The sequence below is a fragment of the Cucurbita moschata genome, unplaced genomic scaffold (assembly GCF_002738365.1).
Source record: "Cucurbita moschata cultivar Rifu unplaced genomic scaffold, Cmos_1.0 Cmo_Scf00008, whole genome shotgun sequence".
NCBI lineage: Eukaryota > Viridiplantae > Streptophyta > Magnoliopsida > Cucurbitales > Cucurbitaceae > Cucurbita > Cucurbita moschata.
The window spans coordinates 1701467-1717389 of record NW_019268524.1 but is presented as its reverse complement, the minus strand read 5'-3'; the positions used below and the strand labels follow the sequence as shown (position 1 = coordinate 1717389).

The following is a 15923-nucleotide window of genomic DNA, read 5'->3' as shown; positions in this document are numbered from 1 at the left end:
TTTTTTTTTTTTTTTTTTTTTTTTTTTTTTTTTTTTTTTTTTTACTTCTTTCCACAATTATGATGTCTTTCTAAGAAAGCCTATCAAAATGCTCTACCAATTCAGTGGGCACAAAACCACGTAAATAGGAACTATTTGAAAAACATTATTATATTTCAAATAATAATTTCAAGTAGAAAATAAAATAGGATTATAATAATTATTAAACGATATTTTAAGAGGCCGTACGGCTATATCCAAGAAAAACGATCCTAAGTTAGACCAATTTAATGGAATAGTAGCATCTTAACATCAGTATTAGTCAACTGGTTAAGATATATATCATCGGCCCAAATGTCGAGAACTCCTCAAATACCTGCACACCCTCCCAACCAACTTATCGAGCTTTTGTTGTACCAATCAGTAGGCAAAAGTTCTGCATTTGACAAAAGATGAAAAGGAAGGGTTATTGAGTGGTAAAGCTCGGGCGATTTAAGGGCTCTATAAAGTACAACAAGCAATGTATTTGACATCATAATTCAAAATCTAATGTAAAAACTGAAACCTGAATTCCTGTCATTCTCATGCCACCCGAGACGACTTCGACGGGGAAGCGAGAGAAATCCAAGCTCCTAATTACTTAACAAAGTTGATGGTAGAGCTCGAAAAAAGAAGAAATGTACAGCTCAATAAAACGGATCGGTTAAACGTCTTTCGTGATGAAACGAAATTTTTTGATCAAAAACGTAATGGGAAATGAATCCCACATGACCCAATTCACGCAAGTAAATTCTCACATGCTTGGATTTCAACACTTTGAGTTGCCAGAATTCCTTCTCCAGAAGGGCTCGAGTTGAGGATCTTCATAACACTACCAAAAATGGATTTCTGGAAATAGTTATCTTCGAGCTTCTCGAGGATCTCCTTGACGACTGAAAAATCCAAACCCCTGATCAATATTAACTTCCCGAGAGTATCACCGAAAAAGTTTGGCACGTTTGGATAATCGATGCCTATATCATCCATCATGGACCCGTAAAGAAGGCACCCGGTACCGATATCCTTTGCAGTGAAGACATTCTTGTGAAGCAGGTGGTCAAGAAGCTTAACAACTGGGTCTACACATGGTGGAATCTTTTCAAGTGCTATGGTAAGAGATTGTTTCACAACCTCGGGGTGATATGCTGGAGATTTTAGCTCCTCTACACACAGTAGCGCTTCATCGAGAATCCGTACACTGAAGTATTCCTCGAGCAGTGAAACGGTTTTTTTGTGAAGATCAGCAGAATTGGATACTACAGCAGGAGCTGTTGGCTTCTGAGGAGAGGATATGGTGGATGCAACTGGAGGAACTGGTCTAGCATTGTGAGCGACGGGCTGGATTCCAGGCGTGGGACTTGTTCGTGCAGGAGATGCAGCACTGCCCTGTAGCAAGGCGCTTGTTTTCCCAGTTATTACACCACCACTTCCCTGAGGTAGATATTTTGAATTAATAGAAGGTGTTTTGCCAATTAATGGTGTCTGGGCACGCTCGCCCCTTGGCATCGATCGGGATCTAGGAACCACCTCCCAATCGTCCGAATCAAGTCCAGGCATACCAGGCATTTTCCTCGTTCCAGGAGGCATTCCAGGCATCATACCTCCAAAGCCAGGACGAGCAACAGGAAATCCAGCAGGACTTTGTCCCCCAAGTGCCTCGGCATTACGGCCATTTCTCATCATTGCCATTGAACCGGGACGAAGCCCTAGATTCTTCTCAGCCTCTGAATGAATTTCAGTGATGGTTTTTGCTTTCACCTGTGCCCCAAAAAACAAACCATTAGATTTGCAGATTCATATGCATGACAAAAAGAAAATCTTTAGAGAAAACCCAAGAACAAATCTCCAAGAATGAATTCAATGGAATCTTTCTGTAACGACCTAGATCCACCGCTAGCAGATATTGTCCTCTTTGTGCTTTCCCTTTCGGGCTTCCCCTCAAGACTTTAAAACGCGTCTGCTAGGGGAAGGTTTCCACACCCTATAAATGGTGGTTTGTTCTACTCGCCAACCAATTTGGGACATCACAATCCACCCCCTTCGGGGCCCAACGTCCTCGCTAGCACTCTTTCCTTCCTCCAATCGATATTGGGACTGCCCCCAAATCTACCCCCTTTGGGGCCCAGCGCCCAACGTCCTTACTAGCACACCGCCTCGTGTCTACCCCCCTTTGGGGAACAACGAGAAGGCTGGCACATCGTCTGGTGTCTAGCTCTAATACAATTTGTAACGACCCAGATCCACCGCCAGTAGATATTGTCCTCTTTGGGCTTTCCCTTTCGGGCTTCCCCTCAAGGCTTTAAAACGCGTCTAGTAGGGGAAGGTTTCCACACCCTTATAAATGGTGGTTTGTTCTCCTCCCCAACCAATGTGGGACCTCACACTTTCGTTACTAGAAGCTATCAGATACAAGAAAAGAGGAGCAAACAGAGAATATAAGTCCCAGCAAATTGATCCTCAGGGGATTTTGGCCCAAAAAACCATTGAACTTGTCATGATAAATTATTACATGGAAACGTAGCCACCAATATTATCTCAAGGCATACATACAAGACTAGGGAAATGCAGAAAGGCATAACATAAGAGGACCATATAAAGTAACACAACCAAAGAAATTCTAAGACAATAAATATTTAACTAAAAGAAAAAGTTTCACCTCTTCACGCCTAGGAACCCAATTATTGGCCCGTAAATCAAGAACATCACGGACCATAAATCTCAACCTAGGTGCTAGTTGAGTGTTTGCAGCGAGTTCCTTCAACCGGCTGAAATATACATCATTGACCCGCCGAGATTTTGGGCTTTCATCCATTTGCTTGCCAATTGTGTTAAAAAACTGACAAATAGCCTCAACATTCTCCTCAGCAGGGCATACGTTATTGTCGGACCCCAACAGCTCCTGATTTTTAAAAAATCGAATTAACAACACAGGCCATTCAGAACAAAGAACATTAAGAACTCTAAACAGACGGGTACTGATAATTACCAGAACAATATGGTGAACAATCCTTTCAGTCACCATCTTCTGTTTAAGAAGCTCACCTATCAGGCGAATGTTTCCAAGAGTTCGAAGCTTAACCATTCTTTCCTTATCTCTTCTTTCCATTTCATGCTCAGGATCAGTCAGCCGCCCGATTTCTGCCCTTATGTGCTCAGCACCTTCAAATGCCTCTTGGCAAATGTTTAAAAGAACACGTTTAAAAGTGATATCTTTCTCTCCAGGAACATCAGATGGGAATGGAGGAAGCTTGTCATTAAGGTCAGAGCACAAAAGTGCATACATCGGGCAAAATGTGGGCTCAAACACGGCCTTCTCAAATAAAAGTGATATAACCTCCTATATTCCATAACTAAAATTATGTTAGTCCATTATCTAACAAAATATCTCAAAGCACAACTAGATGCAATAGTAGGAACCTTCAAAATATCAGCGGACACAATTCCAGAGTCAATCAATTGACCCTTCAGTACGTCGAACTTTTCTGGAGTCAACTTATTAAGTATACTGTAAAAAACAGAAGAGGAAATATTATCTTAATTTCCAATATTCCATGATATGCTGTGAAATACTAAATCTGGGGAATGATAGTTACCCTTTCACTGTCTTCAAAACACGTTCCTTTTCTGAGATATTACCTCTTCTAACTGACCAAGGAACGTCGGCCTTGATGAGGGCAGGTGCAGTACCAACCTATTAGCGCAGGAAAAAAAAACAATGCCAGGTCAGCAGATTGAGAAAGGAGCTCATTTTAGAACTTATGTCAAACGTAGAGCTTGTGTGAATAGAATAGATGGAAGACCCCATAATAACCCTTCAAATGTAAAATTTAAAGAGAGATGAACCAAAACAATAATGAGTATATAATAACAAAATTGATATAACCTCAAGATGGATTAAGTAAAATTGATAAAAAATTAATACCCCTTGGTTACCAGAAGCTTGACTCCTATTATTAGAGTCATGCAACCTCGACTGAGATTGACCTGATAAATCCTTATCCTCACGAATTGCATCCCAAGATCCTTCCTCTGCAGAGGCAGGTAACTGCCCAGATCGACCACGCCAATCTCGATTGTCTGGCTCAAAGTAACGACCTTGAGATTGCGATTGCTGCTGAAGAAAATAGGAACATATGAGTAATTAAAGTTCAACAAGGTTGTATGTGTGGGCGTGTCTGTATGGAAAGAAGAATGTAAAGGAATAGTTCAGGCATGATTATGATTACAACACAGTAACTTAATGTTCTGAGTCATGAACTGATCCATACCAATGACACAGAAAAGAAAATTTTTCCTTCTGTTCCAAAATGGATGTTACTAATCACAAAAATATTAAACATACAATGTTTTCAGCACGAGCCCATGTTTGATCCTCCCCAAAAATCTCTGTCTCGACTTCTAATTTGACCTTCAAGATATCCTCAGGGACTGTTACAACCTGAGAAGAAAAAAATGCTCATCGACAATCTATACATGTGGTGATTGTATATGATGATAAATATGATCCCAGCAAAGCCACTGTTTGAACTAAATATGACATAACAAAGAAAAGGGTTATTTTTCTTTCCACCAACAAAAAGCATTAGCCAATTAAACTAAACAAGCGTTCGGTACAGGTAAATGAACAAGTACCTCTCTAAGCTGCAGAATCTGGTCTCGAGTGTACTGGATTCGCTCACGACCTTCAAACCGTAGATCTCCAATCTAAAACAAGTAGACAGATATAATTATTAGACGAGATATAATAAAACACATCATAAAAGTTGTACAATTGATCTAGAATAAGGGATTACTTAGAACTATAACAAAAAGTGGACTACAAGGCATCCCTAAATGTAGATAGAGAATTTCTCACGACAGACTTTAATTAATAATCAAAAGTTCCTGCAACAACTTAAGGACCCCTCAACTAATGTGAAAAAAATGGCCTAACTTTATATTTACAACTTACGGATCCCTCATAAAATGGTTATCATCGTGTTTTGAATGCATGACCCAAAGGCATAGATATACGACTTGTATATACATGCACACATACACAGAATTACAGTCCATAGAGACTAAAAAAATGGGCTTCTGGGCTACTTCATTAACATAATAAACTTCTGCGGATTGAAATCAATGCCCCATATCCAATTAAATATCAATTTCCAGAAATTTTGTAATTCAATATGTAGTGTAGGTTCTTTATGGGCATCGTTAACTCGAGCTATGCCCACCTAAAATCCTACATAATATTCTATGTCCATATTTACATCAGGTACACGTACTTGAGTGCCCTGGCAAGAATTAGGACAATATCACTTTATAGAAGAAATCAAGAAATCACGATTAACATGAACGCTAGAAGCTATAAGCTATTATCAACTAAAAATCTTTAACAAGAAAAATACAAAACGACGTCAACCAATACCCAAGGCCAACTAAACATTCGTCAAATTTTACAATACCCGTTGATTCAATTGACACTTAGAGCAGGACAATTTAAAAACAAGTGACGTGAACAGTGGTAAGGCACAAAACCCAGAGAAAACAACGTCAAAACGGGAAAAAGATAACACTTTGATACATTCTAGATCTATATGAACAAATCCACACAATAAAAAGAACATAAATACACCACGACCCCAAAAATAATCCATACGCATATACACATCACGCAAACCATATCCCTAACGCTGTATGGATAATAAACCGACCTTAAGGGTTAGCGTAACGCCGCCATGAGGACGAAGCGACGAAGAATCGGCAGAGGATGAATCGAAGCGAGTAGTAGCAAATCTGCTTCCACGAACGCCACCGCCACCACCTGGTCTCAAACTTATCACCGACTTATCTTCCTGCATAACTCGACCGAGGAATTCGTTGTTGAGCGTCAAAGAGAGGGATTAGGAAAGAGAGGGATTAGGAGAGAGAGAAAGAGAGATTAAGACAGAAAGAATCGTTGATGGCGGAGAAAACGGAGAGAATTGAGATGGAGGATGTTCGATTGTTGTCGACAGATAGAGACAGAGTCGGGATTCTATCTCTACCTTCGTCTCTCTCTGAATCTCTTCGCAGCTGCAAAGAGAAAAATGGGGTGAGTGAGGAGAAACGCGAGCTCCAAAGAAACCCTTATTGTTGCCGTTATTCCCTTTTCTAATTAATCAATTTCTTTTTATTAACCATTTTTTCTTTTTCTTTTCGGTAATTAATTTTATAACAATTAAAATCTAATCCGTTCCGTCTCTTTCATTGTTATTCCCTGAAAGCCGATTCCAAATTCAATTAAATACTTAAAAAGAAAGAAAAAAAAATACAGTAGTTATTTGTGGGCCGGTGGCCTAATAGAATTCTAAGAAAATGGGCCTGGATATTGTTTGTGGGCTTAATTTTGCTAGCCCATTGGGCTAGGGGTGTACATGGTCTGGATTGAGTTGGATTGGGTTGAACGATTTCTTTTACCCGACCCAAAATTTCGGGTTGGTTGGATTGTTAACTCAACCCAACCCGAAAATTTTTTGCATACCAACCCAACCCTCTATATTCGGGTTGTGGGATTGTTAAAAAAAATTATTTTTTTAAAAAAGTTTTATTTATCTACCTTTATAATTATTCAGATAGAGTCTTTAATTAAAAGTTTACCATCCATCTATAATTATTCACAACAAAGTTCAGTAAAAAATAAGAAACGAAAATAGTAACATATTAACGTAGTTAAATATTGTCATAAAACTAAAAACAACTAAAATATCAACATTTGCGCATGGTATAGTTGACTTTTGTCCAACCCAACCCTTAGTTTGGATTGGGTTGGTCCGGGTTGTCGGGTTGAAGGTACACCTAGATATAGTTGACTTTTACACCATGGGCCGGGGCCTAATCGGTTTATTCTGGCCCAATATAATTTTCAGAAAATGGGCCTGGATACTGTTTTGTGGGCTTTATTGTACTAGCCCAAATAGATATAGCTGAATTTTACGAAGAGCATATGGGCCTAATCGGTTTATTCTGGCCCAATATAATTTCTAGAAAATGGGCCTGGATATTGCATTGTGGGCTTGATTTCGCTGGCCCATATAGATATAGTTGACTTTTACAGCAAATAATTCATTGTAAATGCATGGACATTTCTTTTCCCATTTTTGGAAGGAGTATAAATGCACAACTGTCCACACCTATATCCAAACATTTGAAAGCTTCCACATTCAAAGTTTGGTGCCTAAAATTGGTGTCATTAATAATTTTCTTTATTTAAGTTAATTGAACCAAATTTACCTTATTTTTTAAAATAAAAAAAATTAGTGAAAAAAAAATTAAAGTTTAAAAATTTCATCTTTTATATATTACAATTTCAATAAAAAATTTAAAAATTATATTACAATTTTATTCCAAATTAACTTTTAGAATAATATTATCTTTCGTGTTTAATAAATTTCATGACATATGTAGGTAGAAATGTCCACAGGGGAGGCGTGAACGAAAAACCTTCCCATCTTAGCCTTCTATTTCAATCGTTATTCTCGAGCCTCCGACCTCATAACTAATGGGAGGAATTGCACCCCACTCCCTCTTTATGCCTCATTCGAGGAGAATTTTCACGAGACTCTATCTCCGCATGTTAAATGAACATGTCTATTAACATCAAATACATAACATTTAAGAGAAAAACGACATTAGATGTTAAGTTTAACACGTGTAAAATCATTTCCCACGTTTAAAATCCTTCCCTAGGAAAATGGCACTGTTAAACGCCCTGCAACTCGCACACCAAAATTCCTAACCCACCACATTCACAGAGCTTTCATGTCTTTCTCCGCCACTTTCTCGTCTCCTTTCAATGTCTGTTCACAATCCAGAACAGGTTTCTGCTATTTCCTTGCTTCGCGGCCTTCCATGGCGGCTACTTCGATTCCCTCCGTCAAAACCTCGCTCGGCGCTACAAAGTCAGCTTTTATGCGCAATGATTTGACTCTCCAGTCGTCATCTTCTCGCGGTGTTTTCTCGAAAGCTCAAATTTGTGGTGTAACTGCGAGAGCGGCGTCGGAGAAAAGTATTTATGATTTCACTGTTAAGGTGCTTTTCTGTTTACTCATAATTCTTTTTCGTCTGATCAGTAATTCTTCAATGTTGTTCATCGGGAGTGGCGGATTATGGTTTGGCTACTGTTTTGTTTGTCTGTGCATATTTTAGAATTGTTGTGAAATTCGTTTGATATTCACTTCAGCAAGCATTGATGCTGGTGATAACTATGAATCAGACCGATTAGAGAATTTCAAAATGGATTTTGTTTGAATGTTTGCGGAGTGTAAGGACTGTTTTCTGGTGCAGGATATTGATGGCAAAGATGTTTCTCTGAACAATTTCAAAGGGAAGGTTCTTCTGATAGTAAACGTTGCATCTAGATGGTATTCAACCCTAGCTAAATCTGTTTAGGCTCAATACTTGGATTTAAATTATGCAACTTGATTTTCCTGAAAAGATGATCAAGAATTTGTATGTTGATCATTTCATTGAAGATTTATCTTGTTAATGACAGTGGTTTCGCGACTGGAAATTACTCAGAACTGTCACACTTGTATGAGAAGTACAAAGCTCAAGGTATGGAAGTGTTTTCGTTAGGGCTTTGCAGTATATATTGTCACTCCAAAGAACACCCTCACTCTTGCACCTTGGATGTAAATAGGTTGAGCAGAAGGTCAAGCTCATGAACCTATTCTATCTATTGATAAAGTTGCAGCTAATTCATTGACTCTTTCACTTCCAACTCTGCACTTCTGTCCTTTGACAGAGGTTCAGGAGAAAGAATACCATTTACTTACCGAGTTATTCCAGCCAATCTGACATAGCTTTGTTTTTCCATCAATGGCTGCCTTTCGTTTGCTTATAAGATGGTTACTGAAACGGGGACAGGATAGTTTAGCCTAATTTTGGGTCAATATGCTTCGATAAGTTGTTACACCGATATCCATTTCGAGTTCGTTTCTATCTAGGCGTTTCTAGAATGAAAAATGATATCAACTCTGCTAGGCTGGACATATCCCTAGCGAATGTATGAACCTTTCTTGTTACTACATGTACTATTCCAAGAGCTTGCAAGAACGCACAATAATAGCATCCATGTAGATTATGTATTTTGGAGCTTGGAGTCTAATGATACCTGACTAGTTTGTAGTGTAGTTAGAAGTTTCAGGCTATCGGTGTCTAGTTAAGAGAATCGGTTTCTACTTGGTGTATACTGCATATACTTACGGGCTGTGCGCAATTTACTCATGTTGTTTGGTTAGGTTAGCTTTCACTTACATCTGAATTTATCTCAATCTGTGTGTGTGTTTGTTTGGGAGGGAAGGATTTGAGATTTTGGCTTTTCCTTGCAACCAATTTGGAGGCCAAGAACCTGGGTCCAACCCAGAGATCAAGCAGTTCGCCTGCTCAAGATTCAAAGCAGAGTTCCCAATATTTGACAAGGTACACCAACTGCACGTATTGTCACGGAACGCTTTATAAGGTGAACTTGGCAAAATAGTAATACAATTGTTGCTGCACATCAGGTTGATGTCAATGGTCCAAATACTGCCCCACTCTATCAGTTTCTCAAATCAAGTGCTGGAGGATTCTTAGGCGGTTTTATCAAGTGGAACTTCGAGAAATTTTTGTTGGACAAAAATGGTAATGTTATTGAGAGATACCCACCAACGACATCCCCTCTTCAAATTGAGGTATGACTGATTTTTCCCCCTTTTTTGGGGGACCTTATGAATATAGTTGCATTAGTTTTTGCTATTAAATTGTGTTTGTAACCGCCAGCCGATATTATTCTCTTTGGGCCTTCCCTTTAAACATTCCCCTGTCTGTTAGCTGTTAGCTAGGGAGAGGTTTCTACCCCTTTCAAAGAATGTTTCGTCTTTGGGCCTTCCCAGCTAGGGAGAGGTTTCTACCCCCTTTCAAAGAATGTTTCGTCTTTGGGCCTTCCCTTTAGACATTTCCAGCTAGGGAGAGGTTTCTACTCCTTTTAAAAAATATTTCGTTATCCTCTCCAACGGATGCGGGATCTCACAATCCACCTTTCCTTCGGGACCCAGGATCCTTGCTAGCACTCATTCCCCTCTCCAATCGACGTGGGATCTCATAGTGTTGTTCATCTCTCTCCATTTAACTTTTTCAATGCATATTTCCCAAGTCACTAACTCATAAAGAATCAGTCCTTCCTCCCCTAATATTTTGTATACATTTATAAGAAATGTCCCCCAATTTTGAGCCGAATCCCTAAATATGTTTTCAGTTCTTGTTTGTCACGGGCCATGCATCCACAGCCAACCAGGCTAACCATGCTGGAAAACAAAGTGATTATCAGTTGAAAACACTTCCATAAACTTTAGCTATTCTGATTACGTTTTCTGTTTTTCAGAAAGATATTCAAAGGCTTGTGGCCGCCTAAAATCTAGAGCTGAAGAAGAAGTTTAAATTGCTTTTACGGTCATAGAGGCTCATCCAATGCGAGTTAACCTTTGAGTATGTACATTTCTGTTCCTATAGTGAGGAACCCTATTTATTCTTATAGTGAGGTATTTTGAGAATTAAAAATATTAGTGTGGGAAGTATGCATGAGAGCACAACTCAAGTAAAATAAATGTCTTGGGAGAATATTTTAGGCTTTTTTTTACGGCCTAATCTCCCTGGCATGTTTTCTTCTAACCCTTGCTAGACCTTTTTTGTTATAAAAATTCTCCACTATCTTTACCCTTTTGCCTTCTCTTTGCTCTCGTCCTGCCATTTCTTTTAATTCCCGTCCTAATGCGGCCAAGGGCGTCGATGATTTAAATTTTTCTTTTTCAGTCAGCTGATGCCAGAGAGGGTAGGGGCAGAACACCCACCATTGACGCTGCATAATGTTTAGGGTTTAGGGTTTCGTTTAGGGTTTAGGGTTTTGTTTAGTGTTTAGGGTTTAGGGTATAGGGTAGTGGCAGAGCACTCACCATTGACTATGTCCATTTTCACTGCGTTTATTGACGGAGAAGAAAGCGAGAGCAAAAGAGTTGATTTAGACCACAAAAATTGTGCAAATGAAACTCATCTAATCTTTCAAGCATCATTTGATTTATTTTTATTTTTTATTTTAAATACTTGTTTTGATATCTAAAAAAGTAAAATTGTTTTTAAAAATTTGCTTTGTTTTTTAAATTTGTGTAGAATGTTAGATTAACAAAAAAAATTTGTATTTGACTTAATATTCTTAAAATATATTTAATGTTAGTTTTAGATGAAAATTATTAATATTTTGTTTTAAAAAATAATCTTAAATTTTTTTTAAAAAAAATATTAATAACCTTCAAATTTAAAAAAAAAATTAAAAAAACTTTACCACCAATAATATACTTACCAACTTTTTTACTTTATAAAAAAAGTTTTAAAAAGATTTAACAGACGAAAACAACTATCCTTCGTAGATTAAATTTGTTATAAAAGTTTAAAAGTTAGTATTAATGTAACTTTTAACAACATTATTCTTTTTTAAAACTAAAATTAATGTTATAGTTAATTTTGAAATTTTTTAAAAGTTGGTATTTTTTAGATTTTTTTTTTTTTTTTTTTGAGAGAAAGAATAAAATTTAAGGTAATTTTTATTAATTTAGCCTAACTATTTTTTAAGAAAAATTGAAAATCATGCAGAGAAATAATAAGAAAATAATTATAATTTAAAAATAAAATTGAAAGAGGAATGCTTCTATTGTGAACTAATCTTATAACTACACATTTATGAAGCCAAAGCCAAAAACGTTTGATACCTGTCAATGCTTCTATTGCGAACGAAGCTCTCTTAGTAACCATTTCTTACGCGGCATTGCATCCGAAGCCAAAAATGCTTCGATCATATTCAATACAAAGCCTGAACGTTATGATAGGGAGAAAAAAAAAAAAAATAGGCTTACAGTCGAAGAACGGCATTCTCCGATGGCGAAGAGAAAAACAGAGAGAAGAAATGCAAGAAATGATTTCAACGGAAAGGCATTGAGATGAGGAGTTAAGAAGCTTTTACCTGTCTGTTACGTCTCTACCGAGAAGCGGGAACTGCAAAGAGTTTCGCCAAACCTAATCCGAGATAAGAGCGAAAAACTCCAGAGCTGTTCGGCCACACAGGCAACTTCTGCCTCTCGCTCAATTTATCTTTGTATGCATCTCAGGGCTTCAAATTAGATGGGCCGAGCCCATTTAGAGCACAGTTCTCGGTGCTTCAAATTAGCTGGGCCGGGCCCATTTATACCACAGTGACCTGAAAAATGTATATTTACAGGCTAAATTTACCTAAGGCCAACGTTATTTTACAAATTATCGTCGCATCACATTTTTCTTTTTAATTTAATGAAAATGTTTACAAAATAATAGTTTGGAAACAAATTTAAAATTTTAAAAATAAAAGTACAAAATTTAAATTTAGTAATATGGTATTTTGTATAAATGAACCCATTTTGTCCATGGATGGGAAATAAAATTCAATTTTTTGGATTAATTACGTCATATTTATGATTTCTCCTCTTGGGAATATTGTTTTAAAAAAAACAAAATTAATACTACTTATAATATAATCTAAGGTTTATAAATTTTATTTGAATGTTAAAATATCAAAAATATTAATCATATACTATGGGATGGTTTTATCCGTAAGTCTCATTCTACTACCAGAAACTAGCTTGGGGAAAAAACATAACACAGAGTGTACCATAAAAATAATAGCTGTGCCTTCAGCAGCACATCTGTAACATTGTTCTTGATCCAACACAATCTATAATCCATGCAGGCGTAATACAAAGAGATATCATCATGTTAATGCACAACACGAGCAATCTGCTTGCGAAATTCGATCATCAACAGGCAGATCCATGTTTTCCTCTGTTAGTTTCACAGGAAGTCGTGTGCATCTTAACGAAGAGGAAAGCCACCACCCGAAAATTCGACCTCCTGAAAAGGAAGACCGTGAATTCTTTAGCAATGCTACAATGGATTGAAGAACTAATATCATAGAGATTATGTTCCAAGATGCTGCCACTGATAAAAATCTGTGCTACCTTTCAAGTCCAAAAGGTTTCTTTTTTTGTTTTTTTGTTTTTTTTCCTTTTCTTTCCCTCGTCTAAGTCCCCGAGATGCAAAACTTTTACCACGAGGACGACTATTTATTAGGCTCGAGAAGTTCGCCGAGGAGATAAACACCCCTGTCCATGTTCTCATACCTTAGTTTGAAGCCTTTGCCAGCAGGGGATTTGATCAAGAAATGCTAATGCCTAAACCGGTTAAGTTATGCTCACGTTGGCTTTTCCCTTCTCCTATTTTCTCCCATCGAACCTAACTAAATAACGGTACACAATCTAGCTTACTACCGCTAACCTTTCCACTGCCAATCATTAGTAATCGCAACTCATCCACATTAAAATCCCTTTAAACTCTCTTAGACAAAGTATACAAAATAGATGGCCTAGAAATCCTATCAACCAAACCAATTGACGAATATTGCTTGATTATTAGCAGAACTTGCATCCTAAGAGAAACGAAAGCATGGGGATTTTTTCCCCATACTTTCGTGGATGTCCAAGTGTTCCTACCTTACCTAATTTTGCACTACACAAACGCTAATCCGATAGCATTTAGATTCGAGTAACTAATAGAATATTAATACTATTAATAGACGATCATCACGATTTGAAGTCATCGACTTCAAGATGACTGAACACAGAGAACTCTCCCATTTGACTACCGTGACTACTAGTTAAGCACAAGATTTGGAACCAAGCATTACTGAAACATGACGCCCAACAAGATAAATATAACAAATTCCATATATCATTTCTGAAAGCTTTGAGAAAAGGAAGTAAATCATATTAGGATACGAGTAAATTCTGACCTGAGCAGGTGGCAGAGATGAAACCCAGTCTGATATATGAGTTGGCAAAAGCCCCAATGTGTTAAGCTGCAAAAGCCACATTCGAAATACGGGAGAATTAAGCAGTGATCACCAAATGCTAGAGAGATGCTAAGAACTTATAAGGGATTAAGTGATAAAAACATAAGACAAGGACAAAAATAATAATAATAATAATTAGAAAACTCACCTTCCAAACACCTAATGCTAATCCTCCAAGGTTAAGGGCAATAAACAGCAACTTCGGTCCAAGAAGATCTACTTTACTGTCCTTGTAAGGCTCAAAAACTGCAGCGAGAAGATATATCAATAGTAACAGGCAACAATAAGCTAAACCTACTGGAATCAAATCGTCAACATCCATGAATTCTATTATTTTTCCTAGTTCACAAATATGTATCTTATATAGCGATTCTACAAACACAACAGTCAGAATTAAGCTTAACATTTTTCCGACTCTGCTGATAAAAGAAACTTGATCAACAACAAAGAACTTAGAAGGTCCAAGCAACCAAAAAAATGAAACAAGAAACATGATTATTCTCCTAAAAATGCCTCTTTATGTAGAATACACTAATAAGGAGACTCGCGTCGTTGGAAGATCTCTTAAAAGCCAGCTTAGCACTAACAAACATGAAGTAAAGTTGGCAAAAAAATGGACATTAATCCTACCCTTTCCAACGCCTTGCAGGGCACTTATGGGCTGCCAAAGAGCTGAAAATGTGATACCAATGCTAAATAAATGAACAGTGCTTCCAGCCATCCACATCATGAAGCCCATCATGAACAAATTCTTCAAAGGCGCCTGTGCCACTTCCCAAGCTTTCTGCTCACATATTTTAAGGTTTGTACTTCATTTGATAATCAAATTCTTTATGGTAAAGAAACAGCATGAGAACAAAGACGCAGATTAAACATCATGGAACGAAGATTCAGAACCAGAGTCTTCGTTAATAAACACTTGGAACTATAAAAACGATTCACAACATGGACAGAAATTCTTCACAAGAAAATAAAAACGATTAGTGGTTAAAAGAGAGTTTATATACTTAGAACCAAATTTCAAGACCTTCATCTTACGAACTTTTTTCTTTTGTAAAACATGTGTGATTTTCACCTTGGAGAGTTGTTTGAATTTTTTCCAACAGCTAAACGGCTTACAGATTCGACAAAGAATTTTCCATCGGAAATGCTTAAGAAGGTGAGAGATTGCACTCAACTCTCGAAATTCCGTCATTAAGCAATCAAACAAACAGCACAAGGTTTCCACTAATATGCAATCTCGCCACCGAAATCCTCTAAAAAGGAGATAATCGATAGTTTCTTACTTCAAATCTCGCTAATCCCGCCTAAGAACTACCGCTCAGCGAGATACCGAAAAATTAAGCACGAACAATCACAAAACACAATCGAATAGACAAAATCCAGAAAACAAAAACCCTAATCGACCAAAATAATAGAATTCCGAGTAACACCTGTGCCTTCCAATTGGACTCGGCGTCCTTCTTCTGGCGGCTGAGAGTCGAATCGTCCTGATCTTGAGAAGCACGATTGAAACCGGGAGGATCAGGAATATCGCGAGTCGAATTCGACGACGAATTGTCGGTGAAATCGACGGCCCATCGCCGACCGTCAACCATCAAACCTTTGCCCTTCTCCATTCGGAATACAATTTTCGGATTTTTCGATGGTGGAGTTTGAAGTTAAACTCGCTTAGTCGCTTCGGTAGTTTAAGATTCAGATCCTTGTTCTCTGCTTTTCTCTAATTATATTTGTATTTCAACGAGATTAATCCTTTTTTTTTCTTACTTATAAAAATATAATTAATTTTAAAATATTTTTCGAAAGCTAGAATATACTGAGCTTGCTTTAATATTGCTTATGTCTTAATAAAACATGTATTCTTTCATTAAAATTCTCATATTCCAACATTTTTTTGTACTAAAATATAAAATATAAAATATAAAAAATATATTTAAAAAGTTTGATTTTGAATTACACAAGTAAATCACTG

General features: G+C 37.3%; 3 protein-coding genes, 1 long non-coding RNA gene and 1 other non-coding gene across 8 annotated transcripts; 1 reads left to right on the top strand and 4 right to left on the bottom strand.

Moving 5' to 3' along the window:
* Positions 1-239: 239 nt before the first annotated feature.
* Positions 240-6150, bottom strand: LOC111446016 (eukaryotic translation initiation factor-like). 3 transcript variants are annotated; one of them, XR_002710988.1, is made up of 10 exons: positions 5718-6150; positions 4651-4722; positions 4361-4456; positions 3941-4132; positions 3612-3709; positions 3436-3523; positions 3005-3355; positions 2675-2917; positions 545-1776; positions 240-415 (listed from the first exon to the last, which is right to left on the bottom strand). XR_002710988.1 is itself a non-coding variant. In XM_023084626.1 (9 exons), exons 1-9 carry the CDS (start codon positions 5862-5864, stop codon positions 757-759), a joined length of 2307 nt encoding a protein of 768 aa, XP_022940394.1. In that variant the 5' UTR covers positions 5865-6150; the 3' UTR covers positions 435-756. The 3 variants fall into 3 exon arrangements, 1 of the variants encoding a protein (XP_022940394.1); XR_002710989.1 differs by having other exon boundaries at positions 3941-4129; XM_023084626.1 differs by lacking the exon at positions 240-415 and having other exon boundaries at positions 435-1776.
* Positions 5188-5293, bottom strand: LOC111446822. The gene has a single exon (XR_002711161.1). It is a non-coding gene; the product is annotated as a small nucleolar RNA snoR103 (small nucleolar RNA).
* A 1312-nt stretch (positions 6151-7462) lies between the features above and the next one.
* On the top strand, positions 7463-10698 carry LOC111445778 (probable phospholipid hydroperoxide glutathione peroxidase). Its single transcript, XM_023084251.1, has 6 exons — positions 7463-8073; positions 8329-8405; positions 8537-8598; positions 9347-9465; positions 9549-9716; positions 10406-10698. The coding sequence occupies exons 1-6, from the start codon at positions 7804-7806 to the stop codon at positions 10433-10435; spliced, it is 726 nt and encodes a 241-aa protein (XP_022940019.1). The 5' UTR covers positions 7463-7803; the 3' UTR covers positions 10436-10698.
* LOC111445779 lies at positions 7877-12155 on the bottom strand. 2 transcript variants are annotated; one of them, XR_002710908.1, is made up of 3 exons: positions 12035-12155; positions 11784-11884; positions 7877-8026 (listed from the first exon to the last, which is right to left on the bottom strand). It is a non-coding gene; the product is annotated as an uncharacterized LOC111445779 (long non-coding RNA). The 2 variants fall into 2 exon arrangements; XR_002710907.1 differs by lacking the exon at positions 7877-8026 and adding an exon at positions 10528-10994 and having other exon boundaries at positions 12035-12154.
* A 531-nt stretch (positions 12156-12686) lies between these two features.
* LOC111446731 (ER membrane protein complex subunit 4-like) lies at positions 12687-15683 on the bottom strand. Its single transcript, XM_023085669.1, has 5 exons — positions 15385-15683; positions 14582-14735; positions 14100-14197; positions 13892-13957; positions 12687-12954 (listed from the first exon to the last, which is right to left on the bottom strand). The coding sequence occupies exons 1-5, from the start codon at positions 15568-15570 to the stop codon at positions 12916-12918; spliced, it is 543 nt and encodes a 180-aa protein (XP_022941437.1). The 5' UTR covers positions 15571-15683; the 3' UTR covers positions 12687-12915.
* Positions 15684-15923: the final 240 nt, after the last annotated feature.